This window comes from Battus philenor, unplaced genomic scaffold, assembly GCF_028537555.1.
Source record: "Battus philenor isolate CCGP_79_NKW_IND1 unplaced genomic scaffold, ilBatPhil1.0.hap1 SCAF_1, whole genome shotgun sequence".
Lineage (NCBI taxonomy): Eukaryota > Metazoa > Arthropoda > Insecta > Lepidoptera > Papilionidae > Battus > Battus philenor.
In genome coordinates this window covers 17,824,774-17,852,689 of record NW_027181661.1, presented here as the reverse complement: position 1 = coordinate 17,852,689, position 27,916 = coordinate 17,824,774, and the positions used below count along the sequence as shown (strand labels likewise).

General features: G+C 32.0%; 2 protein-coding genes across 3 annotated transcripts in view; one reads left to right on the top strand and one right to left on the bottom strand.

Moving 5' to 3' along the window:
• Positions 1 to 145: 145 nt before the first annotated feature.
• On the bottom strand, positions 146 to 12,089 carry LOC137926358 (uncharacterized). The gene is made up of 8 exons (XM_068769996.1): positions 11,817 to 12,089; positions 11,479 to 11,679; positions 8,577 to 8,720; positions 6,343 to 7,508; positions 4,946 to 6,158; positions 3,803 to 3,921; positions 1,913 to 2,300; positions 146 to 989 (listed from the first exon to the last, which is right to left on the bottom strand). The coding sequence occupies exons 1-8, from the start codon at positions 11,968 to 11,970 to the stop codon at positions 790 to 792; spliced, it is 3,585 nt and encodes a 1,194-aa protein (XP_068626097.1). The 5' UTR covers positions 11,971 to 12,089; the 3' UTR covers positions 146 to 789.
• Positions 12,090 to 13,089: 1,000 nt separating this feature from the next.
• The window catches only part of LOC137926200 (ubiquitin carboxyl-terminal hydrolase 38-like), a 78,043-nt gene continuing 63,216 nt past the window's right edge, over positions 13,090 to 27,916 (top strand). For both annotated transcript variants that reach the window (XM_068769886.1, XM_068769808.1), the window contains exon 1: positions 13,090 to 13,513. The gene's annotated coding sequence lies outside the window, so the exon portion shown is untranslated. The remainder of the gene's footprint in view (positions 13,514 to 27,916) is intronic.

Sequence of the window (27,916 nt, the reverse complement as noted above, 5' to 3'; positions counted from 1 at the left end):
CGAAACAAAAAAAGCATTTTTTTATTTTCTATCTGTGGTAATATAAATAAAACACATACTCGTATTCTAATGTATATTGTAATTATTCTGTTTCGCTACATATCGTATTGTTACACCAAAAAACATATATATATATATATATATATTTATGTATATATATCCATTACACATGTATATTTTGCTAAGAATACTTATTTAAAACCACGTGCAAATATATAACATTCCTAGGATATCGTACGGTTATATTTCGCTGCATAATTTACCTTTACAATGTATATTTATTTGGACTACATTCAAAAAAAAATGTACGCACACACGGTGTCCCATGAATCAACGTCAAACCGAAATCGGGTCAAAGATTAAGATTGAGGGTAGTCCTAGAAATAAATATCGCAAAAAAATACATGTAATATTTTTTTTATCATACTCTACGATTGGATCTTGATAAAACCTGATCGGTTCTTCCTAAAACCATCGATCTGTTTAATATTTATTATACATGTAAATTTGTTTAGCACAATTACAATCGACGACAATTTAGAAAAACTTGTGGAAGGACATAGACCTCTAAGCTGCAGACCCATGCGCTGGTCCAGATCGCCTCCTAACCATGTTCAATACCACAGTATCGAAGCCAAAAATGTCACAATCTTCACTAGTGAAGAAAACAATGCAAAGAAGACGAGCTACCTATGTCACTCAAATTCATATTGACCTTGATTTATGGGACACATGTATATAAAACAAATTACTCAATTTGCTATAGCGATTTCACTATATATAATTAATTTAACCGTCTGCATTTTTGTTGCATACAAAACTCTTGTATTCATCGACCGCTTCATTAAGAACTTTCTGAAAGATGTTCTCGAACAGTTGATTCTTGACAATTGCTTCATCGGTGTGAAGTGATGTCCACTCGGGCTCACAACGCCTCCATTCAGCGAACAGTATATCATCTATATGATCAGTTCTCTTCGAACTAACACCTGCAGACGAAAACATACAATCAATTATATTCTGTATATTTTTAATTATATACGGAATGATTTTTTATAATACAAATAGTACACCGTATACAAAAATTAAATTATTTCAGAAATAAAAAACTTAAAAGTAAATGTAAAATACAATTCACCTGTACATTTCATTTAAAATAAATTAACACAACATATTTCAGCAATCTTTATATACGGTGATTAGAAATAATTACAGTTCTAAATCTATTGCTCATTTGCTGTGAATTTATGATGCACCTTTTCAGAAATAATAAACAATATAATGATAGTATATTAAGAAATATCATTTTCAAATTTCGAATAACAAAATATTAAATTTAACTATTGTTTACTATATGTCCATGCAGAGTGTACTGTCCTAATTCAATATAAAAATTAAATGAATGCGACATATTTCAGAGTGATGACCTTATGAGGCTATATAATGGCAAATGAGCTATAAATTTGCCCCCTATATAGCTTTTACACCTATATCCAATCACCCTGTAGAAAAATAAACATAAAATTCATATTTTTTATCTATTTCATTTTTGACTCTGCTTCACAAGGTGTTGTAGTTGTGGATAAGAACCATGAAGTAACTCCTCAGCAACAAATCTTTTAAAAGTTTAATATATTCATATACACATACAAATGAAAAAATAATCAAGCGACATCACTGCCAAGGATTCTTGTCATCTAAATATTTATTTAGAATAATATGTCTTTTTTGACAATTTATTATTAATCTGTTTTAAATTAAATAAGAAAATATTACATATATTGGAAAAGAATTAGAGATTTTTGCAGTCAACATATTGGTACAGGCCAGTTTGACTTGCTAATATCTAAAAAGTCCCTCATTACAATATAGTGTAATAAATAAATATATAATATGAAAATTAAAAACTCACCAGAGACATAAGAAGGAGTAACTCCGGAGAGAACTTCTTTTAACTCATTTGTTGTGTTCTGTATGGTCTTCTTAGAGCTGGGCTGCGTTCGCTGTGGTAGAAGATTACAGGCGTCCCAAGGTTTATCACTAGTTTCCACGTTCTGCCGTTTAATGCTTTCCTCGCAGAAGTCTTTCACGAAGGCGTCGAAACGGTCATTCAACTCGAAGGCATCTTCTAAGTCAACAAAATGCCTCTGCACTTTGTCCTCCGTTGATGCGTCTGGTTGGAACAGACGCGGTGGTTTCGGAGCCCTGGAGTCAGTAGGGGGAGTGTACGGTGGCGGCGGTTTATCTGGTATCTCCCTAACGACCAGCAAGTGGCACTGCTGCAATTCCAAGGCTTTTATCTGTGAGATATCAAAAGTCATGGGTTAAAAACTTTAAATTAAAATTTGCTACTAAGCTAACACATTAATAAAATATACATTTAAATATTTATTTAATTTAGTAAGTATTGTCAAAGAAATGGACAATATTCTATGTTTTTATCAGGACACGTGTGGAATTAACAAGAATATTTTTTATAAGTTCTGTAGTCTCAGAGTGTTTTATCAAAAAAACATTGAAATGAGTCCACCTATTATATTTATATACTTAATTAAATGCAAATAAATCGTTGCTAAAAAGAAATCATTGGTCACAGCGACCAGTTAGTTGATTTAATAGTTTCTAGTGCTATGTTCAACTAAAATTACAATTGATTCAAACAGCAGGTATATAAATGATCTAAGATTGACTTGTATCACTATGTATTTTAAATAATTATAATTTTCAATAATTGACACGAAAAACCAAGTTGAAAGATATAGAAAAATTATACAGTAGGTAAACACACATGTTACCTATCTTCTCTGTAAGAGAACGTTTAAAGTTTAACTTCCCAGAAGTGGGATCAAATATTATAATGATATTGGTTTTTGATGCAGAAAACCTATTAAAAATATAGCATCAATTATATTTATATATTTTGGGACGACTCGCCCCACAGGTGGGCAATTCATAAATATATTCGACAAGAGATACACAAGGGCAATGTGAATTTAAAAGTGGTCTGTGACATTCAAAATCTTGTATTAAAAAGAATAAGACAGTAAGAAGTGCTTTTATTATATCTCTCCGTCTCTCTTCCTCTCTATTTTCTATCAACCAGAATGCTTTAATTAAATTAAATGATCATTGTGTTTATTTTTATAGATGAACCTCTCCGTATGATATCTTCAATGACCAAGGTTCAATTCAGATTGAACCTATTCTTTATTTAGATAAAATACACTAACATTTGACATATTGCCCAGAAACCCTACCACTACCAATGGGTAAACCCCCGTCTCTAGCAGCGGAGCGTACTAGGAAACAACACAGTGAGCAATGCACAAGTCATGAGGAGTGCCGACAAGCACAAGGCAATACCTAACATAAGCTGCAGGCTCTCTGACTCCCTGCTCTGGCTGTCGCGACCCGACTGCGTTTGGTGGCAGTGACACTAGCCGGTCATGGTGTTTTAACAAACATCTATTTACATCAGGCGTTACGGACAGTCCTCTGTGCAGAGCGTGCCTGGAGGAAGACGAAACTGCTGCTCACGTACTATTTCGGTATACTACGGGTGTAGCACCCTTCATGGCTACCTTGGTGCCTCTCCGAGATCACCGGCAACATCAAGAGTCTGCTGTTATTTATGGAGGAATTGGTTTGGCTTAACGTATTGCCGCTTGGTTGCGGAAACCAGCCCGCTTAGACAAGACAAGACTCACATTTGAGTTAGTCGAAGACCAGAACTGTGATCCGTGGAAGAGGTGACCTTCATAAGGGACACATACAATATGAGGATATGAGGTATTGTCCTTACCTCACGTTCAATGGCCAACTGCTGTCGTCTCAATTCCTCTGCTTCATAAAGCACAGGTGAAGCATATTGTGATGTGTTTGTGATGTTTGGACAAAATCCCTCATCACCCACCGATGTTTCTGTAAATATACAGTTATCAATTAATTTACAAAAATAATTAATATTATTATAAGATTACCCAATATTACTAAAATTCAATTTCTGTATTAAAATTAATTATTGTTTACTTTATATACACATGCACATTTTGTAACTGCCAGAAGCTATTTCCTATCACATTTGAATAGAAATAAATCATATTTCAGAATGATCATATTAAAGATGATTGAAAATAAGTAAAAAATTTTTTACACCTATAAAAAATTCAATTAGAATTTTTTAAAAATAATTAACATTATATTTGTTAGTATCAAAATTGTACGATTTTTTATAGTAATTTTAATTTCTTGTACCAATAAAAAACCCCTGACATTAAAATAATTATTGTGAAAAAATTTTAGATATATAAATAATTCAATTAATTTCATTTCAACCTGTATAAACTTTAGTAAAAATATGCTTTGGGGTTGTCTTTAAGACACAAAGGAAGGTTTATTGGCAAAGTGACAATGGCAAAGTTTTAAACATAATTTCAGTATACATAACCCTCATCATCATTTCCGTTGCCAGTTGCCAGTGGAGAACCTTTCATACCCAATGACCATCAGTTACAAGAACGATGTACCCTGCTTACTGCCACTTCAGACTTGCCATTCTTCAAGCTATGTCTGTGACTTTGGTTTTTATCAAAATCTCCACATTTCCTTTTCTAATATACTACCAAATAGTACATGGTAGTACATTAGAAAAGGAGAAGTACTACATGGAGAGAATTGTAAATATTAAAAGGACTGGAATGTAATGTCGCTTTCTTAAGTTAAATTCACACGACTACAGTTTTAACAAGTAGTTATTTCTAATCAACAATAAATTCACATTCGTTATCAACAACCTTTAGCCATCTAGTATACAAATTTTCAATGCCGGAGCGGTAAAAAATCAATTGATTTTTCTGTAAAATTTGTCAACAGAAACAGACATTACTTTCTGGTCTCCTGAATAGTATATTGAATTTAATAAAAAGTGAACAAAAATATGGCGTACCTAAACCACTGGATGTTTCAGAAGGCACCCAGATGGTAGAAACAGGCTGGGAGTCCACAGGTGCTGCCGCACCAGCAGGTACTGGCAGCGGTCCAGCCACACTAGCCAATGGAACCTCTCTGCAGCTTGCTTGAGTGTCAACAGACACCTTAGGAAGCTCACATTCATAAGGCCTATCAATTCCATACACACCACTTAACCTTTTCAGCAAACTTTCATCACTATCCATTGGTATCATTGTGACATTTGTATGATCACACACATCACTCGTATCATTTGTTTGCACTGCACACTCTCGGAGCATGCAATCATGATTATCACATTCCGGAGAGTTGGTGAGAGATTTTTCTTCATCGCTTAGACATTTGAAATACTGATCAAACTCCTCGACTAGGCTGTGAGCTGTGGAATCTGTACTCGATTCATCCATTTCAAAATTCTTTATTTGATTCATGAACTTTTCAATAGCGGCTGTATCTTTCAATACTTTATTCGAGTTGGAGGATTGAACTATATTCTTAAGGGCTTCTTCGTTCACCTCATATTGTCTGCTATTGCTGAATATTTGTGGTAGTGCTAGATTGTGGAACAGTATGTTCAAGTATCCCCCGTCTACTACTACACAGTTCTCTGCGGCTGTGGGATTTGTTTGCTCATGCAGGTCTCCTTCTAAGACACTGTCACCTGTTTGAATACTTTTCTCAGCACTTGTTACACTTTTTGCCGGGTTAATCGGAGTGTCGATAGTCAGCGTGCTGTAGAAAGCACTTTCAGACTTAGCCCTGGATGTACTTGTGTCCTCGCATCCACTGCTCGATAGATCAAAACACTTCAATGGTGCCAAACTTCGGTCGTTCGCTATGTTCCTTTTCAACTTCTTCTTTCCAAGGATAATCTGTTCGACATCAACATTATTCTTTAATTTCATTTCAATATTCTTCTTTGTTTTCATAAGTGCCACCTTTCGTTTCTCTGACAAAGTGAGTAGAGCTTTCCTCATCCTCTGCATTTCGCCGCATTCGTGCTGCAATTTGAGCAACGCTCCACGCTGCTTCTTCTTCAGAGCTGATATATCTGTGTTATCCTGTTTCTTCTTTTTTTCTAACCAGAGCATTTGTGACTTTATATAATCTTTAAGGACATCTTCTTGCATCTTCAGCACGAATAAGAAATCTCTCGCTCGCCTCTGCTCATTGTGAATGAGTAAATTGAGCTAAAAAAAAAGTTTACACAAATTTTTAAAGAAATACTCATTAAAATACATGATAAAATATAGTATTTTACATATAATTCCTATGGAGAAGTTAAATTAACCATGCAAATCTACTTGATTGTAGAGTGGTGCAATTAATGTGGTAAGTCACATTTTGTTTACAAGTAAAAAGAAAAACATTCACCTGACAAAGACTCTTCGAGGCCATTGTTTCAGTGTCATCAACATTGCCACTTTCAATCTTTGTTAAATAAGAATTACAATCGGAATTGTTCACTTCAAACTGTCTATTACATGTCGAACCATCAACATTTGCATCCGTAAATGATTTCTCAGTCAATCTCTCCAAATATTGTAGCGATTCAAAAAACGAATCTATAAACTGAAGCTCCCTCTGGAACTGTTCGGATATGAAGTCACTTTGCAATAAGCTATTATTGAGACGTATAGTGCTGATTATATCAGATGGTTTAACTAACTTTCTTCCTTTGGACAAATTAGTAGAATTATTATTTTCACCACTTAAATATTCCGGATGTGATTTCTCTTTATCCTTAGAATCTATTACTAATTCATCATTTTTAGTAGTCTGAATTTCTTTCTTATAAACTGATACAATGTTCAGTGGATAAGCCAAACTAGGAGATATACTCTTGTGTATCTCTTCATTGTTAACAACATGAAAGTCTATCTTTTGCTCCGTTGTATATGTTACAGTGGCTCGTCCGATGATATATGAACCTTTATGGAAGAGCGTATCATTTGTAGTTTTATTCTTAATTGATATAACATCAACTGTAGGTATTTTGAGATTTGGTAGGGATTTACTACCGAAATTGGTAATTTCTTTTACGGTGACATCTTTTGTTTCTTTTCTTAACGTTACATCCGGTATTGCCAGGTTGTCGAAGGCATCCTTTATTGTTTCCGTTTGTATTAACTTGTCATCCATACTTTTACATATTTCATTTAATTCATTACTAATTTGAGTTATTTGATCTGTGTAACTAGGCAAAGGGTTAGTTTCTACACAAATATCTTTTTTTACAGCTTTCTTAACCTCTGTATCACGGTCTATATGTATATTCAATACCTTGTGTTCTCTGTCTATCTGCTTCCGTTTCTCTGTATATGGTTTAACTGTGATAGGTTTTTTAACCGTTGCATCTCTCGGTTCATTATGTTGATATTTCTTTTTACTACTCGGCTTATCTGTTTGATTATTCTTCAATTCATCAGGCAGTCTTTGTTTTATTCTCAGAGATTCTTTTTCGTTTTGAATTGAGAATGTTGTATTTTTACTTAAACTAATTCTAGATTTATTTGTGTTCTTAGTATTTTGTGATGTACCTGTAACAGAAAAGTTTTATGACATCAAATAACAATATCTGATACAACGCCTGATAGGTTCCCAACAGATGTCGTTTATTGGTGACAGGAGGCGACGGAGCATTTCATATAGTCAGGCCCATAGTCAAATCAGAGAGCATTTTGAAATACTTCTATCTCCATGAAAAATCATTTTATCTAGCAGCTAGATTTTAACCCATCAAAAAATTAAGCCTTAAATGAAAGCTAATAGCTATTTTGTAAAAACAGAATTTAATATTCTTTTACTAGGGGGCCATGTCTATAAGAGTTTGAAAATCGATGCTTTACAAATGCTTTTGTCATAGCGCCTGTAGCTCATTTTGGATTTTTTTTTTAAAAAATAATATTACTATATAAAAATTATATAGAAACTTCTTTATAGTACATAGCAGCACATATAGCTCGTTATCAATCATTATCTATGAAGGCTTACACCTGTGGAAGCGATGCAATCATCAATAATTTCAACCTAGGAAGTTCACGCCTAAACACTGGCCTTTCTCATAGATATCCAAAAGCACCGATTGGAAATCCTACACTGTGCTTGCTTCTTATGAGGCAATGCACTTCTATATACATATTACAGATCAATCTATGTTAGAGAATGGAACAAGGCATATGACTTGGCACTTTGGAAACATAAATCTTTGATGAACACTGATATTTTTAATTCTAAATTCGCTTTAAATTATATTCTTTCTAATGGTCTAAATCAAATGCCAGGTCAACAAAACAATTCCAGGTTCGGAATGTTGACTCCATTGAGAAGAATCCAACAAGCAACCTGTTACTCGTTTTACTCTAATGATGGAGGTATTACAATTGTATTGAATACATGGCGGTATCTTAACCGGTCAGTGGAAGACGTAGAGACTGCTGTCCAAATATTTCTTCGGTGTATGGGGGTAGCAACCTACAGGGCTACACATTTTGGATCACCGAACACTACTGAGATTTCTCTAGGAGTTGGCCAGCCAAGAAAAATGAGCACAGTGTCGCTTGATTGCAAAACCAGCTTGCAGAGATAAGACAATACTGAATACATACCTTTTTCACTCAACGATCTCATTTTTTCGTTTTTCAATGTCCTTACAAGTTTATTATCTAGATCCTTTAAATTAGTATTCAATATTTCGCTCGTGTTACTCAAATCTCTACTCTTCTCAATGTGATGTCTGGATTCAGCTGAATCTAAAATAAAAGGAAACAGAGATTTTTATATTATTTTGTAAAGAACAAATAAACTACATTAGAAATTCTATCTCTAGATTATTGCCTGTTTATATCTTGGGGTCTCAGAAAACTGATATACCATTACAACCACCACTTGGCATAGATCACCAGGTAAAAGTACTTGAAAACTAGAGTGGTGTACTCGCTCCGCAGATGTCTTGTGGCTGAAATGATGATATGCATCTTGCGTTATATAATGCCACTCAAATCCATATCTAAAGGTGAAGAAAGGAAGGTGAAGCATGACATGTGTGAATAAAATTAGATTTTGAACACTATTAGGGGGACTGGAAAGTAATGTCGCTTTCTCAAGTTAAATTCACATGACTACATTTTTAACAAGATTTTATTTTTAATCAAAATGTATTCACATTTGTTATCAACAGCTTTTTGCCATCTAGTATTCAAATTAACGCCGGATCGGTAACAAATCAATCGGTTTTTTGTTAAACGTCAACAGAAACGACATTACTTCCCGGTATATATCTAAATATAGCATCCTAATTCACTGTCCAATTCTACTATTATCAAATATACTAATAAAATAGTTCAAAAAGTTGTGAATAAAATTGTAACTGAGCCTAAACAGACTTTAAAATCAGAGTCCTAGTGTTCAATATTTACTATCCAGACAAGTAGCATCTTCAGTTAATGAAGATGGCGGATGACATTCTTCAAGTGGTTGTTCATCAGAGGTTATCTTAAGCTAAAGATAGACTAGATTTGAAGAAACTAGAGGAGATCTTCACTCTAAGATGGATCCAAGACCCAGGACATACCACATCTAACTAACACATGATTAATTACTATCACTAACAATTTTAAAAATATAAAATTTCTTGGAAAAAAGACTATAATTATTGTCATGATAATCTAAGACTGCTTTTGGTGATAGTGATGTCAAAATCTAATCATATGTTACTTGCTACAATTTTATTTATTAACTTTAATAGCTTCATGCTAATACAGCGGTTAGGTATGTTAAATAAGTTAGTTTAAGATAGCATAGCCAAAAAAGGTATCAGAACTGGAAGACTGCCATTTATATGACCGACATAGTCCTGATTGGTATGTTGAAATGGAGGCTACATAGTATATTTGATAACTTTGATTGGGTTTTTGGAAGACACTTGATGCTGCTTCCACTTCTCTATTTATGATACTTATGAGTTTTTAAAGTACAACAACGATATTTCTTACTGAAATATAAGTAGTTAAACATAACACAGCTTTCAAGAATTTATGTTAGGTTAGGTTAAGTAAATTTAAGATTTTATCAACTTCGGAAACCAGTTTTGATTCATATCAATATATTGGTTTCGATAATGATTGGACTTCAAGTTTTTAGCTACATTTTTAATGGGAATACTATTTTATAACTGGTAAGTAGTAAATAGTTAATACCATGAAACATACATACAATGTCATATGACATGAATATTTACATTTACATCTACAGTATTTTAAATTATCTTGTAAACTATATATCTTAAATATCAAATTTTAGAAAACTATTGGCATAAGTTAGGTGAAAACAGTTAATGGTACAAATAAAATTATTTCTACATTATGTACATACATTTAGAAGAATTTGATACTTGTGATATTGTTTTCTGTGTGTCGTAAACTTGTTTACTAGGTCTTATAACTCTATTGGATATCCTGCTCGAGTTAGATTTTTTTATATCTTTGGCTAAAAGAAAAAAAACACTCAAACATTGCTGTCAGTTAAAGTATGGCAACTAAGCAGTTGTAGACCAACAGTAGAGCACACTTGTATATTCTTATATAATTCACACTTTTATTATTATTTAGAATAAACTAGTTTCCGAAGAATGGGCAGCTTTGACAGTTCTCTATACAAGATGTACCTGGAAGAGAACTAGACTGTTGTCCATGTACTTTGGTGTATGGGAGTCAAGAGTACATTGAGATTTCTCGAGGACTTGCTTCGGCTATGTAAAGCTAACCCTTGGTTATGGTAACCAAGCTACTGAGAAAAGTCAAAATTTGTCAGCAGCGACCTATGTATACCGCAAAATAGCTGATTGCCAAGCATGGTAATTATGGTATATCCCCTCATAGATATCTTTAGGGAAGCTTGTGGCGTGCAGTATGCATATATAGACTAAAAAGATGATAATATCCCCTTATCTAAAAATCAGCGGTTTCAGAATAGCATTTTCAAAATTACTATCGCTACATGTTAAAATTAATACTATCTATTCCTATAGTCAGAAGAAAAATAATGTAACATATTTAAGAGCAATCACTATAAAGGATGATTGAAATATGTGTGTGTGTACACATATATATATGTACATATATAATTTAATCAATATAGTTACTTTTGAATGTAACAACATATTTGTCTTCATGTTTAAACAAGATGTGCTATCTTTCATAATCAGGCCAATGCAGTGTGAATTTTTATGCTGTTTACATAAGATTTACTCATTATGACCGAAATAACATAATAGAGTTCATAAAAAGTTACATAGTCCAGAGTTAACCAATATGTAATTTTAGCTTAGCATTGACTAATAAAACACCCTTTATATATATTATATAACATTATTGATTAAACATCTGGAGAATATGATACATCTGTGACATCATATTGATCAATTAAAGCATGCTCTGTCTTCTAAGAAGAACCATATATTTAAAGTGCAGGGTAAAATAAGACAATTAATAAAACATTAAAAACACTCACAAGGTTGTGAATATCGATTGCTGTCATCATCAGCTATTGTAATAATTTTGATCTTCCGTTTTGGATAATTATTTGACATGATATTGACTGGAGTCACCAAACCTGGTTTCAATGACCTAGTTGTGTCTGATACCTGATCCTCAATTGTGACGATGCGACGTAATCTCGGTTGAGAAGAATAACTGTGATGAGGCCATAGTTCTAAAATAACAAAACTCAAATTAACATCGGCACCTAACCCATACATAATTAATTTCTTATAATGAAACATTTCTAACAAGGTTACGTTAAATTAATATATATTTAAATATTTATCAATGTAAAAACATCATAATTACCTTTTGATTCGTAATCAGGTATCTTTGTGTATTTAACAATCGTGTTCTTATGTTTCGAAAAGTTAGGAAGTGTTGAATTCTCCACTTTTAAAAATAAATCTAACACTGAAGTTAAATTTGTTGGATCGGTTTTAAATAAATTCGACTCGGTCATTATCTCCAAATTATAATACTAATTATTATGTGTATTATCATTTTGATATAGTGATGTATGATTTGTGTTCAATATTTAAAAAACACAGCTAACTTCGGCGCCAGAAAAGTAATTGCATTTTGTGTAAATTTATAAATAAAGCTTTTGTTGATAAAAATTTCGTTTGCACCTATAAATATACATAGTTTCAATACTGGTAATAGACTTAGTAGGCTTTTGATGAATTGTACTAGTGTAGGAATATTTCTGTTGTCTATGGCTTAAAATAATAATACATAATTTTTATAGCATCATATTTTTAATTGTACTTAAATTAAACCACATTTAATTATTAATTTTTAAAAATAAGAAATATATTTCCGAGGATGGCTATAAATAAAAGGTATAACTAATAAAATAATTAAATGTACAATAAAATCGATCAATGACCATTTGAAATTACTATCGTAATGGAATTTTAATACAGTATTTTTGTTTTAAAACGATCTTAATAATTATTGTAATAAAAACGTTATCCTTTATTTTCCAACTAAAACTACCTTGGAAGTATCGATCACTATTTTTCTAAGGTTGTTCGCGAGACATTTCTATTTTTAACTTAAGGCATGGGCGTAAGTGTGGGTGTAACGAATATGCTTTCAATAAAAATACGAAAAGAGAGAAAGACTAAGAAATAAAGCGATTGTTATACATCAATAATAAATTAGAAAACCATCATTAATGTCATTAAAAGTTAGTTATATTTCATTTTTCGACAAACTATTTTCATGAATAAAATTGAAAAATCTGAAGATGTTAATTCGATTTATTATCATACAACTTTAATAAGGGATCAAAAATTGGTACACTCAATATATAAAACTTTTTTTAGCAAAGTTTAATGTACATGCCTATAGAATTTACTATTTTATCAATGGACAATGCCTAACTAAATATTTAGTGAACAAAACTCGAATTTAAAGTATAATAACTTGCATACAATTACGCTTCTTAAAAAAATATTATAAATACTATATATTTCTATACGTTATAGTATATGCGCTGTTAGCTTCACGCGTGTGCTAACCCCATTTTATCTATAATGCCTTAATCATAGACAAAAGACGAATACATGACACTTCGGTCTTGCAGTGAGCTAAGATTATAAGAATAAAATCAGGCCTTTCTTTTACTAAAATTGTATATATTTAGTTTAAAACAAGTTCGTGTGTGCGTTTTCCGTTATTATTAAAGTTATAAAATATCACGGACATATAATAATAAAGTGGATCTGATGCTTGCATATTTAATCGAAGTGGTTTTAAGGGCGGTTGGTCCCAAGTGATTCTTTTGTTGACTAATTAAAATGTTTCCTTATTTAGTGGCTAGGTAAAGTATTAGTGTGTAAATATAATAATTCAGTGAATCAAGAACAATGATAGAACTTAACTGTTACGTATTTTGATTATTGTGTAATAAACAATGTTTTCTGATGTAAATGTGAAATTTTACTTTGTTCGTGGTTGAACTATTGAATTTCTTCAGGCGGATACTTGATATTAATGTAAGTATATTTATAATTAAATAATAATTTCAGCACGTGAAGTGTAGCAGCCATTTTATGTATATAAGTGCGAATTACCTTCTATATGTTGATACACATGAAGTTCGAAATGCGCAGGTTAAAGGGGTAAGGTACGGGAGGGGTGCGCGTATTTATTATGACATTTCGTCCATATTTCGATGAAAATCAGATATTAATCAGTGTTAGGTACATTATTGATTGTTTTATTTGTTTTATTTGTTTTATTGAATGTATAATATGTAATAAATGAGCAATAAAGTATAAAAGATCCCTAAGGAAGGGTGAAAATCGACCCCTATGTCATTGGTGTGAAGTTATTCCTTTTACAAGATGACAGGATGTGTCAATGGGTTGCATATAAATCTATAAAGGCTTTAGTTCCATATTGCAATCAGTCAGAGTCTCAGCAGGATGGCTGCTAAGTGTAGTGGTCCCTCTAACCAGCCCAAATATAATAGAAAACAACCCAATCCAAGGTGTTACAAAAGTGAGTAATTAGATATATATTTCACTTGATTGATAAGAATTTTAAAAACTATTTTGTTTTTTTTTTTCTATGTTTTGGAAAATCAATTATTTATACTTTGAGGTGTAGAAATATTAATTAAATAATACATAAACTATTACACCTTGAAAATAAAATCAATATTTCCACTATAACACTGGTATTTTTAGTAACATATGGAACATCTGGAAAATCAATATTTTCAATTTTATTTTCATTTTAACAATTTTTCTTGAGCGAATAAAAGTGAAAAAATCTAATCAGTAACAGAATGATACAAAATCAAGTTTTATAATTAAAAACTTACATTGAACACAAAAACAAAACAGAGAATTTGAAAATTTTTCTTTTATGTTCCTCCCCTCTGTCTTTTTGTTACTAACATATGTTATCTGAATTTTACAAGTTATTGCTGTCTTTTTAAAAAATCTTGTAGATTTATACATAAACATTTCTTATAGCTTATAGATTTTTATGGAAATATCTTAACATATTTCTTTAAAAGGCAATGAGATATTGTTTCAAATTTAAACATTTCTATTCGAGTGCTGAAATATACATCGTTTGTAACCTTTCCCAAATAGTGGGAATGTATTGTCAAATATTTTTTTGATTTTTCAGAGGTTTAACATAATGAAATAAATTAGTAAATGTGTTGGTTTAAAAATAAAATAAAATTGTCCTTACAATTGTGGGAGCATAAAGATCTGTTAAATAATCTGATAATATACAAAATTTATGTGAGTGAAATGAAAAGCGAAATAATTATTAAAAACTCTGTCATAAATTCACATCAAGATATAAATGTGAATTAAAGCGCACATACTAATAAAATAATTAAAATTTGATAGATTTTGAAAAGACAGACATAATTTTTTTATTACATCTTTTATGTATAAATAATCTTATCTATTGTATATATCTATGTTTTGTATATATGTTTTCATATTTTAGTTGTCTGGAAAAAATTTCTTTTGCATTAAGATAGCCTTTTGTAAGTTTTTGTTTACTGTTATGCATATATGACATTACAGAAATGAGCATTTAGACATATTTAACTTGATTGATAAGAATTTTAAATTTTTTTTGTATTTTTCTTTCTATGCTTTGAAAAAACAATAATTTACACTTTGAGGTGTAGAAATATTAATTAAATAATACATAAACTATTACACATTAAAAATAAAATCAATATTTCCACTATAACACTGGTATTTTTAATAACATATGGAACATCTAGAAAATCAATATTATCAATTCATTTTCATTTTATCAATTTTTCTTGAGCAAATAAAAGTGAAAAAATCTAATCAGTAATAGAATGATACATAATCAAGTTTTATAATTAAAAACTTACATTGAACACAAAAACAAAACAGAGAATATGAACATTTTTCTTTTATGTCCCTCCCTTCTGTCTTTTTGTTTCTAACATATGTTATCTGAATTTTACAAGTTATTGCTGTCTTTTTAAAAAATCTTGTAGATTTATATAGAAACATTTCTTAATACATTTCAAATTAACATGTTTTGTAACCTTTCTTCAAAAGTGGGAATGTATTGTCAGATATTTTTTGGATTTTTCAGGGGTTTAACATTTTGAAACAAATTAGTAAACGTGTTGATTTAAAAAAAAATTGTAACAATTTTTTTTAAATTGTAGTGTATATGTATGTTTTGTCAATAAGTTTCCATACTATATTTGTCTGGAAAAAATTGCCTTTGCATTTCTTATTAAAAAATTGTTATGCATATATATATATATATATTATGGCATATACAATAAAAGAGCATTATATTACATATTAAAGAAGTATGTTGGGACATATTTTTATATTTTGAGTTGTTATTAGATAAATACTGAATAAACTATTTATTAAAGTCCTCACAATTTTTAAAATATACGCACTTTAATTATGTTTTGTAAATCTAACTGATGCAGTTCTAAACCAGTGTTTTTCAAACTTTTTTGTAACATATTCTACCTAAAAATTCTTATGTCCCCACTGTAACAAACATAATTTTTATATCATAGCGAAAGTGCTAAATTCTGGTCCAAACAATGAGAATCACAACAAGTAGGCTGTAACTTCATTTGCAGCTCAAAGTTTGAGTTCTAACTTCATATATATGAAGTAAATGAAACTATTGATTATTTGGTTTAGGCACTGTTCATTTTTCAAAAAATCACATGTTTCACCCATGTAGTTTTGTCTCAATTTGCATTAGATTTTTATATTTAACACTAGCTGTACCCATAACTCTGTTCACATGGAATTAAACAAATAAAATTATTTAGTTTTATTTTGGTTTAAGAATTTTTTTAAAATATAGACTTATTAGAGCTACCTATCAGTATAAGTGCCGTCAAAATATGTCCAGCTATTTCAGATATTAGACGGTAGAAACAGACAAGCTGGCAGACATAAATTTAAAAAAATTATTATATGTACTGTACATATATTCACATGCATGTAGTGAAAAACGGATATTTTAATATTACAAACAGACAATCTAATTTTATTTAAGTGTATAAATAAATTTAATTGATTAAAGTGAACTTACTTGCTTACTACTGGATATATTTTTCGATCTAAATTTACAAAATATTAACAATAAATTAAATGAGAATTGAATTAAATTAAATGAAAACTTTTTGGTAACAAACAGTGACAGGCAGCTGGAATAGTTTAATGCAATAGAATGTTATACAGATCAAATCTGGAACAGATCACTGCAAAGGACTCTAACTGGATAATACAGGAATAAATCTAAAATAATCTCCTAAATTGATTCAATTAGGTTAGGTTTGAATTATTCCATTCTCAACTTTGTCAATCTGAATTTCATATGATATTAGCCTGATCTATGTTATTTTGTTTTTAAATCCTGCAAAAGACCTTAAAGGTAGCAAAGTTTCAGGTAGCTGTTCCATGGCAACTATTTATTTACTTTATCGGAGATAAACAGTAACAAAAGGCAGTAAGAAAGTACAAACTTAGAAGCTTAGACATATAAAATTAGTTACAATTGTTACCATATAACTATCTCACTGAGAACATTTAATGATTTATAGTCAAACAATGACAGATCAAGTAAAAACATTACTAAACAGGGATCAAAGATTATGGTTTATATACTTATATTATGTTTGTATACATATCTATATCATATATTAATATTATGGTTTAAATTGATGATGACTTGAGATGAGAAACTTAAGTGAACTGAAACAGGTGGTCATGTTGGTTGCTAACTGTGCACAAACTCACTTGTTACTATTAATTTCAAGTTACAGAATCTCTAAGGAAAGTTACTACTTGTTTCCGCAAATAGAGTCCACATTAGAAAAATATCTAACTTGGTGTATGTTATTTATACAAATTTAAGATGGCATTATGCTATGATAAATAATTCCATGCATATATAAATATGTGTACAGGCAAAGGTAACTAATTTTTTTTGTATCTAGACAAAAATGTAACAGTACATTAAATAAGAAACTTTTAACTGTCAATCAACATTAAGTTAAAAGTCAGCAAGTGTCTTTGTGACTTATTTATCTGTATTGAAAATACAAGCTGTATTGACATTACTTTTTAGAATCTATAGGTTAGGAACCTTGAACAAAAATTTTAGGACCACATTAAATAGGTAAATTTTTAAATATATAGATTATTAAACTATTTTTTTATTCATTCACATTTATATCCACTCTGTTTTATTTATAGTAATATAAGTGATGTGTATGTGTCCTCCACTTTTGATCACACATGCACATAAGTGATTCAGATGACGATATAGTGTTTGATATTAATAATCAACATAGTAACTAATAATGACATGGATAAAATGAAAGTTATTTCAAATATCCCCAATAATATCACTTTATTGCACGACTACTGCTGCATAGCGGAAGTAGCTATGTTCTGGTCCTTTTCTTACTTATGATGGACTTCCGCGAAATAACTCCTGAATCCATCAGATGACTTAGATCAGGTCGCGGAAAGTCGCTAGATGAGAGCAGTCCATTGCATTCGGCGTCCATCGACTAAACAGAAGATAGAAACGAATTTGTTATTTACATATGTAATTATTTGTGATTTAATAATTATTTGGGCGTTTATAAATGGTAATTTATTTTAAAATTACACATAAGTAATCTATTATTATTCGTAAGATAAATATATCTCATTAAATCTCAAATTAGATGGACAAACAATTAAGGTACCTTCAGCTGGAGGTCATTGACATGGGCAGTATAAGATCGGCCTGTGCTTCGAGTTCGTTTATTAGTTGATACGATGATAATATAAATATCCAATTCGAATTATTAACATGAAATGAAGTCTTTATATTTATTCTTGATAATGTCGCCTCTGGTCACGTATAGCTGCATCAGCTGTTAGGGTTTTGCATCCTCGTGTCTTGAATCTTGGCAGTCGAGTTACATGGATGTTACTCCACACACGCGGATTTTTTATATGGCTACATATGTGATAGCGATCTCATAGTCAATCTTTATTAACAACATTATGGGAACCTAACTTTCAAATATACCTTTTATATTTAACCCTTTCGTTACAAGCGCATTGACTTTTTAAATATTGTACGATCGACATTAATGTAGATAGCAAGGAATATTTCTAATCTCTTATCATTTTTAACCCTTTCGTTACCAGCGCCGAAGTTAGTCGGCGTCCACCTTGTAATATTAGCTTATGTGTAGATCGCTGTTTTAAGATATATCACAGCCAAATAAATTACTAAGAATTCTCATAATTTCTATTTTTAATTAATACACCAGTAAAAACTTTACATATGTAACGCAAATGAGAAAATTCGAATATCAGTTTACCGCCATGCAATGTGCACAATACAGCACGCTGCCCAGTTCGGCTTAACGTACCGCGGTAAGGAAAGGGTTAATAATGGTTGTTGTCTTTAAAAAGTTTTTTTGTTTCACAAGATATATTAGACCAGTGTTTCCCAACGTCGGGCTCAAAGTGGGTTCGACACGAGTTAAACCCTTGGGGGGAGGGGGGTTACTATTTTGGAAAAGCTAAGATGAGGCATGGCACGTATAGGTTGGACAATATTGCATTAGACCATCCTTTTTTTGATTTTAAATTTAAAAATAATCTTGTAAAACTAAAGAGGTTGTAGTTGATCGAAAATTGTTATACACCTATCCCCCGATTTACACGGTACTCGTTTTACACGTTTTCGCTTTTACACGGTTTTCGAAATGAGTTTTTTTTTTGGTTTTTATCGCACTCTACTAAATGCTACTGTGATTGAACACGTGTCCTGTGTACACATTTAACGGGGAATCCCGAGCTTATGTGCTGACTTGGCTCAATATGAAGAAGTTTACAAAGATCTTACCAAAAATTCGAAGCAATTGTTCATAACCGATTTTATTACCATCTCTCCTAATGTAAATATTTTTGCTTCAAACATCGAATCGGCACAAATAACTTCGAGTGAAGTGAATTCGAACCTTCGATTCCGATAAAAAGAGTGGGAGTCATTTCTGGCAGTGATAAAGAATAATAAAACACCTTTGGTTTTATTTTTTGTTCTTTTGTTTAATGTATATTGTAATTAAATTAAAAAATGTCTCCGTAATATATTAAATATTTTAACTTGTTAATGCATTTTATTTTTATTTCTGTGTACACCTAAAAATATTGAAAAAAATCACAACTGTTAAATAGGAAAATTATGCATTTTCTGCAAGCTTTTCGATTTACACGTTTTTCTCAGGAACGTATCTACCGTGTAAATCGGGGGATAGGTGTATTTCATTTAAAAGAGCCAAAATCTCTTGCCGGCCCCCAGCAATTAAACATTCCAAGCGGTAGCATACTATTTATAATAAATGAATAAAATAAATAGAAGCCTTTACCGAATTACGTGGTCAAAGCATTCAAACGGAAGCGCTTCCCCACCCTCACCCTTCTTTTTTTTAACCGTTCTATAATAAATTAAAAAGGAAATATATCAGCTATAACTAAAAATATTCATCAATACTTTGTCACTCATACTTGTTTCTAAAAACGCAATATACAACGTTATGTACAGTACCTAGCGATAAATAATGTAAATCGACTTTTGAAAAGAGACAATCCGCTAATTTCGGCTTCGTAGAGCGTTATCTCTGTCGCACTAAATACGACTGTCAAAATGTCCATAGGTAGTGTGAGACAGAGATAGTGCTCTACGAACCCGAAATTAGCCGATTGTTTCTTTCCAAATCTCGATCTACAATTTTTATTGCTAGTACAATTATTACAGTTTTGTAGAGTTTTTTATTAATTCTAATTTGTATAGCTAGTGTTATTTTTCGCTTAAACTGAACGCAGACTGTTGGGAGGGGGTTGCCGCTATTTGATACGGATCTTTCTTCTCCCAGCTGCGAGGCACGACAGCGTTTTATAATTATTTACAATTTTACTTACACAATTTTCTCTTATGGGTAAATACAGCTAAAATTTATATATATTAACAATACAATTTGGAATACTCAAATACATATTAGTTGCTACATTATTTTATTTCAAGTCGTTGATTCAAGTTTTGTAGAGTACTGTAAAACATTATTAGATATACATTTACTTCTTTAAATTTTTTACTTATAACCAATCACCCTGTATATCTTTATAGTCGTGTATTACATAGTCAAGTTCCATAACATTCCGAGTCATTTTACAAAAATTTGAATTTTTTTCGATTATCAATAATGTATTTAAAAAAATTGTATTATCGGAAATATTGAAATATAAATAATTAGAAGCAATGGTAGTCCTTGGTACTTGTAATGGATTGCGAGTTCGATTACGGGAATACAATGTTATAATTAACATTCTGTGCATTAATTATATAGGATTGTCATTGCTAATAAAGAAGTTTTAAGAGGAAAGGCATCAGTGTTCTCTGTAATTGCAAAGCCGCCTGTTAAGCGCATCGATAACGGTATTATTGTATCATACATTTTACTTGTGTTGGTAATTAATTCAAAATTTAATGAATAGGTGAAAATTTTTTTTTTTTAGATGCTAGTTAGATCATACTGATCGGTGTTGTTAAATGTAAAAGCAACCATAGTACATTAAACTGAGACGACATATAATATTTTAGAGACGCATGTAACTAGGGGGCTGCCAGTTAACCTCCTCTGGTTTAATAGTAAAACGCGTATTAGTTACCTGATGTTCTTTTAACAATAGAAAATTCATTGTTGTTCGTTGGAAATATAAGTTTTACAGTAAACAAGGTTCATTATGTCGATATCATATTTCTAGACTCTCTCAGCGTGAAATGTTAAACCTAATTAAAAGAGATAATATCTTTTATAGAAAATAACAATGAAGGCGTAAGATGATTTTAATGTACTCGTCGAAGGACATTGTTAATGCATCTAATGTTACTAATTACATTTTTACTTGACACCTCAGCGGGGGGTGGGTGGGTAATAGACGAGAAAATGGAAAATTTTGTTCAATTTAATCCGATATTTAAATATGCTAGGTAATTGCAAGAGATCATTGCGTGCAACGTGATACATTTTCAAAAAACTATTCAATTATATTTATTTTGGAGGAAATTCAGTAAAACATACAATAGTTTTTTTAAAAGGCCCTCGCTATTGGGGGCCTCTCGTACACCTATTTATGGTGGGACAGGGACTTTATTTGCAATTTATTTTTTCACATAGTTTTTTATTTTCTTTCTCTTCTTTCGTACTTTATTGTCTCTTTCGGTCTATTATCTATCTTTCATGCTACAGTTCTTCTATCTTTCTCTTTTGCTCTGTTCAATCTTTCCTCTTTTGTTATTACATTTTTCATTTTACATTTTTTTTATTGTACATTTTTATTTTACATTATTATTACTTATCCTATAATTATTCTCTATCACAGTTTTATGTATCACTTTGGTTCTATTTTATCTTTTTTTTTATCTATTTTCTATTTATTTATCGTGTTTGCGTTTTGTTCCTTTCAATGGCACATTTTGCAATTGTTTTGCAGAGGGCTATGAATGAGTTTTTATCTATTCCGCTTATCAGGGAGGCTATTGACTCCTCCCTAATTTTTACGCCAGACCGGTACTCGAATTCGAGCCGGAGTCCCCCGAATGCGGGACACTGGGCCACAAGGCGGATAACGGTCTGGTCCACGCCCGGTTCACAGAAGCACGAGGGGTCCTCCTTGAGCTTGAACCTGTGGAGGTACTCAGAGAACCCCTCGTGCCCCGTGAAGAGCTGGGCCGAGACCGCGTCCACCTCGAACATACAATAGTCGGCGATTAATATTGCACATCGATCTTTGGAAAGGGACAATCCGCTTAATTTTTTTTACTGCTTCTGATACTTCAGTCCATAAACAACGATAACAGTGAAAGATTTCTCCGTAGATATAGTAGAAGGGCAGGCATAGTCAAATTCGAGATTGATGATCTAAGCCAGAGTTCCTCAAACTTTTTTGTGTCGTAGACCACTTGCCATGTTTTTCCGTGTTAGGTAGACCCCCTTTACCTGATATTGATTTCTTGTAAATTACTAACTGTAGTGAAGTTTAATGTTAAAAACTTAAAGTAAAAACACATGTTAATTTATACATTTATTAATTGAATTTAACAATTTTGTATCTGTTATGTAAAATATACGTAACATTAAGTAAACATAAAATAAACTATAAATAAAATAACATAAGCAATAAGTCAATATTTTTAGTGAGAAGGATGAACCTGATGTTTTAACAATAAATTATTAACATTTGGCGTCAATTTTGTAAGAGTTAATCTTAAATTTCTTCGGCTAATGATGTCCAGTCTGTGGACCCCCATTTTCATTTCATGGACCCCCAAATTTTCTTTCGCTGACGTAGACCCCTTGCAGGTTGTCATAGACACCTAGGCGTCGAAATAGACCACTTTGGGAACCACTGATCTAAGCGATCTATCATGAGAGTCTTGTAAAAAAGGAAATCTAGATATAGAGTAAACATTTGATGTGTTTGTAATTGTCCTGCTAGCCGATTTAGGCTTTGTGCAGAGGAAACAGGAGGTCCGCTGACTAAAAATTTACGCTGGGTGATCGTACTCCAGTAACAATGAAGACCCGCGCATGAATAGGGACTGTACTCGTGTAGGTGTATAGTGTAGTGAATGAGGTGTAGTGTTTTATGCGAAGCGAGGACTACTCGGCGGTCGGGAGCGACACGGGCCTCTCCTGACCGCCCTCGCTTGAACGCGCCCTAGGAGGCCGCGGCCGCCGTGTCATGAGTATAAATGTGATCACTGTTCTGCGCGTCGTGCTCGAAGAGGCCTCGATGTAAGGCGAATGTCCCCGCGTCGATATAGGGAACGTAATTTATTTTAATTTCTCTTTAAAAGCGGCGGCAATTCCCAAATATCGCCACGATCACCAGTCTTCCGCTGCCCGTGTGTTTTGTCGTTGTTTTTGTCGTTATTTTTTTTACAAAATATTAACAGTAATAGAACTAATTACTCCCAAGCTTTGCGGGCCTGTTGAATATTTATATGTATAAAGATACAAAGTGACATTATGAATAAATTATGTAGAGGATAGAGATACTATGAAAAGTTTTGAGGAAAAACTGTAATAAAATGTGAAGGATGAGAGAGGGAAGAAGGAGTAAAAATGTGAAGCATGAAAGAGGGAAGAGAGAAAATGTGAAGGATGAGTGAGAGGAAAGAAGGGGACAAAATATAAAGGATAAGAGAGGGAAGAAGGAGAAAAAATGTGAAAGATGAGAGAGAGGGAAGAAGTAGAGTAAATGTGAAGGACGAGAGAGTGAGGGAAGAAGGAGAGTAAATGTGAAGGATGAGAGAGGGAAGAAGGAGAGTAAATATGAAGGATGAGAGGGAAGAAGGAGAGAAAATGTGAAGGACGAGAGAGAGAGAAGAAAGAGAGTAATTGTGAAAGACGAGATAGAGGGTAGAAGGAGAGTAAATGTGAAGGACGAGAGAGGGAAGAAGGAGAGTAAATGTGAAGGACGAGAGAGGGAAGAAGGAGAGAAAATGTGAGGGACGAGAGAGAGGGAAGAAGGGTAGAAAATGTGAAGGACGAGAGATAGAGAAGAAGGAAAGTAAATGTGAAGGTTGGGAGAGGGAAGAAGGAGAGAAAATGTAAAGGATGAGAGAGGGAAGAAGGGTAGAAAATGTGAAGGATGAGAGAGGGAAGAAGGGTAGAAAATGTGAAGGTTGGGAGAGGGAAGAAGGAGAGAAAATGTGAAGGATGAGAGGGGGAAGAAGGGTAGAAAATGTGAAGGATGAGAGACGAAAGAAGGAGAGAAAATGTGAAGGACGAGAGAGAGGGAAGAAGGGAAGTAAATGTGAAGGACGAAAGAGAGGAAAGAAGGGGAGTAAATGTGAAGGATGAGATAGGGGGAATAGCAGAGTACAGAACAGCTCTAGCGCGTGGTTATTTAGTTTGACTAGCGGACCGAATTCTTGTTCCTACATCTCTGAACGTTAGTTTCGGCGGAGGCATGAATAGATATCCAAGGTCTTTTGTATAATTTGAATAGGTATAACGATTATTATTTAGTATTCTCACCATGAACTGACATAGATCACATCTAGATCACCTTTTATGATAAGCTACAATGTTTGTGATACAACTAGAACTGGCCTATTTAGAATATTATTAAAAATTAAATTCGAAAATAGAATTCATTATCAATCCGCCTTCGTTGTATCTGTCATTCAGTTATTTGTTTTTACAAATTGGCGGGAACACGTAATTTTTTTTTCGATAGAATTCGTATTGCTTTTGTTGATGACTATATTATGTTTTCATATTTATGTCGTATATTTGGTCATGGATGTTCTTTAACAAGAGAATTACGAACTACAGTACCCGGCGTTAAATATTGCACATCGACGTTTGGAAAGAGACAATCGGCTAATTTCGGCTTCGTAGAGCGTTATCTCTGTCCCACGTTACCTATGTGACGTTTTGTCAGTCGTGCGTATACATATTTACATATATATATATATATATATATATATATATATATATATATAAATGACAATCTCATTTAATTTAAAGTAATAATTAAATATTCACTGTGCGTCGTTAGATTTTCGAGGTAGCGTTGTTTTGGGTTCGAGTCCCTAATTTTTTTTTCAAATTTTCTTTTCTATCTAAAGGATGGCAACACTTGTGTCTAACTGCGCCATGCCATCAAAACTCGGGGATTCTCTTTCTATCTAAAAATCAACGCAATTTTAATACAGTTTTATTTTCACTTTGTTTTGCTAATTTTAAGAGTTCAATTTGAATTATGTAGTGTGTTGTAATGTGGCGTGTTTTGCGTTTTATAAAAGAGAATAATAAATTTATATAAATATTTAGTGTTGTTTCTGGTTGCAAAAAAGGTCAATATTATTCCAATTTATTTATGGGCAGGGTGATATTATTCTTGTTTTTTAAATGTTTACTTTGTTCAATTTTCTTTTTAAAATGTTGTATTTTCGTAACCCTGGAACCACCTATCTTCGATGTTTACATGGTTTGCTATAGAAAATCTTAATTCACTTTGCGGCGTTTCAATTCGCGTCGTGTTTTTTTTGAACGTAACCACGACGCAAAGTGAGGTATTGGTGTGCATGTATTAAATAATAAAGAAATTTGGCGGTCGTGTTTCATACATGCTGATATTATCACAGGATATTCGAATCTTCGATCTATTGTGATGGTAAACCTTGAAAACGGTACACGTGTTTAATGGCATTTGCAGATTACTCGAATATGATTGCCGTGCCATGTTGTTGTTCACAAAAAAGTATATGATAAACTATTTATTGTAAAAATTAACATGTACCATTTAAAATTTTTTTTGGATGATTTCCTGAAATTTGCAAACATTTTAGCGTCGCCGCAAGCAATCTGTTTTAATACACACACACACACACACACATTTGTGTGTGTATATATATATATATATACACACACATTTGTGTGTGTATATATATATATATATATATATATATATATATATATATACAAACATATACGTTTCGCCTTTCAACATCGTGTGTAAAGTGATGACTATGAAACTATAGAAATGTGACAGGGTATAATAACTTCTGGGAATACAAAGTTTGCATGGACAGACAGTTAATAATATTTAATTCTAACATGTATTAATTAGAATATTATATATATATATATATATATATATATATATAATATTCTAATTCGACGAAACGATTAGGTATATCATTTGGAAAGATTTTTTTAAAAAAAAAATTTTAGTTTATGTAGTATGTATGCAAAACTGCCTTTAAATTTTGAAATATATGCATAAAACAGCAACATGTGAATATACACCTAGTATAGATGTAAAGTGTAGAAGTAACATAAATGTTTTCACTGTTCTAATCATTTATAAAAGTAATAAAAAGTTCACGAGAGTTTGTATGACATGTACCAAAACAAAAACATATGTAATCAGTGTTGAAATTGTTTACTTAGATAATTTATTGTTCTTAGTAAATTTGCCTATGTTTCGTTTGCAATAATGGTAGGATTATTTTTAATTATATATGACATCAGAGTAAGGAGGCCAATTAAAATGAAATATATTAATAATTTACTTAAATCTTGATGTACATGGATGCATTGACATTGCCTTTTTATGTTTCACGTGGATTTAAAGAAATGTTTCGCTATGGAAGCTTTCTCCACATGAACTATTCCAGTTGATAATTGCCTATTGTAAAATTTGCCTTGAAGTCGAGTGTATAAGTTAATAGGTTATTTGCTACTAATTACTGTATCCCCCGTCCGCCCACTTGTGGACAGACGACATAGTTAAAGTCGTGGGAAGTATCTGAATGTGGGCAGCGGTGGATTGGTCATAGTGGCGATTTTTAGGGGAATACCCGTGGCTTGCAGTGAATGTTTATCGATTAGAAAGATTTCAGAAATAATAAATAATTTAACCCAATTCATTACGTAATACTAATGACATAAGTCTAGGCTTCGGAGTCGCTTCCTGGTGGTGCAGGGGCACCAGAGGCGTAGCTAGGGGGTGGCGAACGGGGCGGCCGCACCAGGCACCAAAAGTAGGGGGGGCACCAAAGTTGAAAATAATTTTTTTGATTTTTTTTTTGAATGATGTATAATGAAATGTTAAAAGAAAAATGAAAACCATTATTTAAAGTAAATAACATAAAAAGAATATCGAATTTTACTATTTTTGTGCTAAAAAAGGTGTTAAATAATATGAACATTAAAAAAAGTAAACGGTTACAAATTATAATATACACAGTGTTTAACCCTTTCATTCGAAAAACAGTGTTTTTTAAAAGGGCCCTAAATGACAAAATAATAAATTATTACATTATTGTAAGATTATTTAATGATATGCAATAATGTCAATAGAACATGAATTAGTCGACACCATTGATTTTGAAAATGTGATTTGCAGGCCGAAAAGCGAGGAATGTTCGTTTTTAAATTTTCCCAATACATTTTATTAAGATCTAATGTTATTTTATATATATATTATTATTTTGAACCAAAAAAATATATATTAACTACATTCTGTTCTGAATTTTGAAATTATTTAGAGGGGGGGGGGGCACCAAGCCCCAATCTGCCCCAGGCCCCAAATACCATAGTTACGCCACTGCCCTGCACTATAAACCAGCGGAATATGCAAATGCCATTTGGGCAGCAGAGAATATCAGATTCAAAAAAAAAATACGTAATGATAATATAACGAGAATAATTATTTTCAATTTTCATATGACATATTAAAATTAATTATTGTTAAATATATTTCTCCCTACAGAACATGCTGCCAGAATTTATTGGTCTGTGGTATTACAGTAGT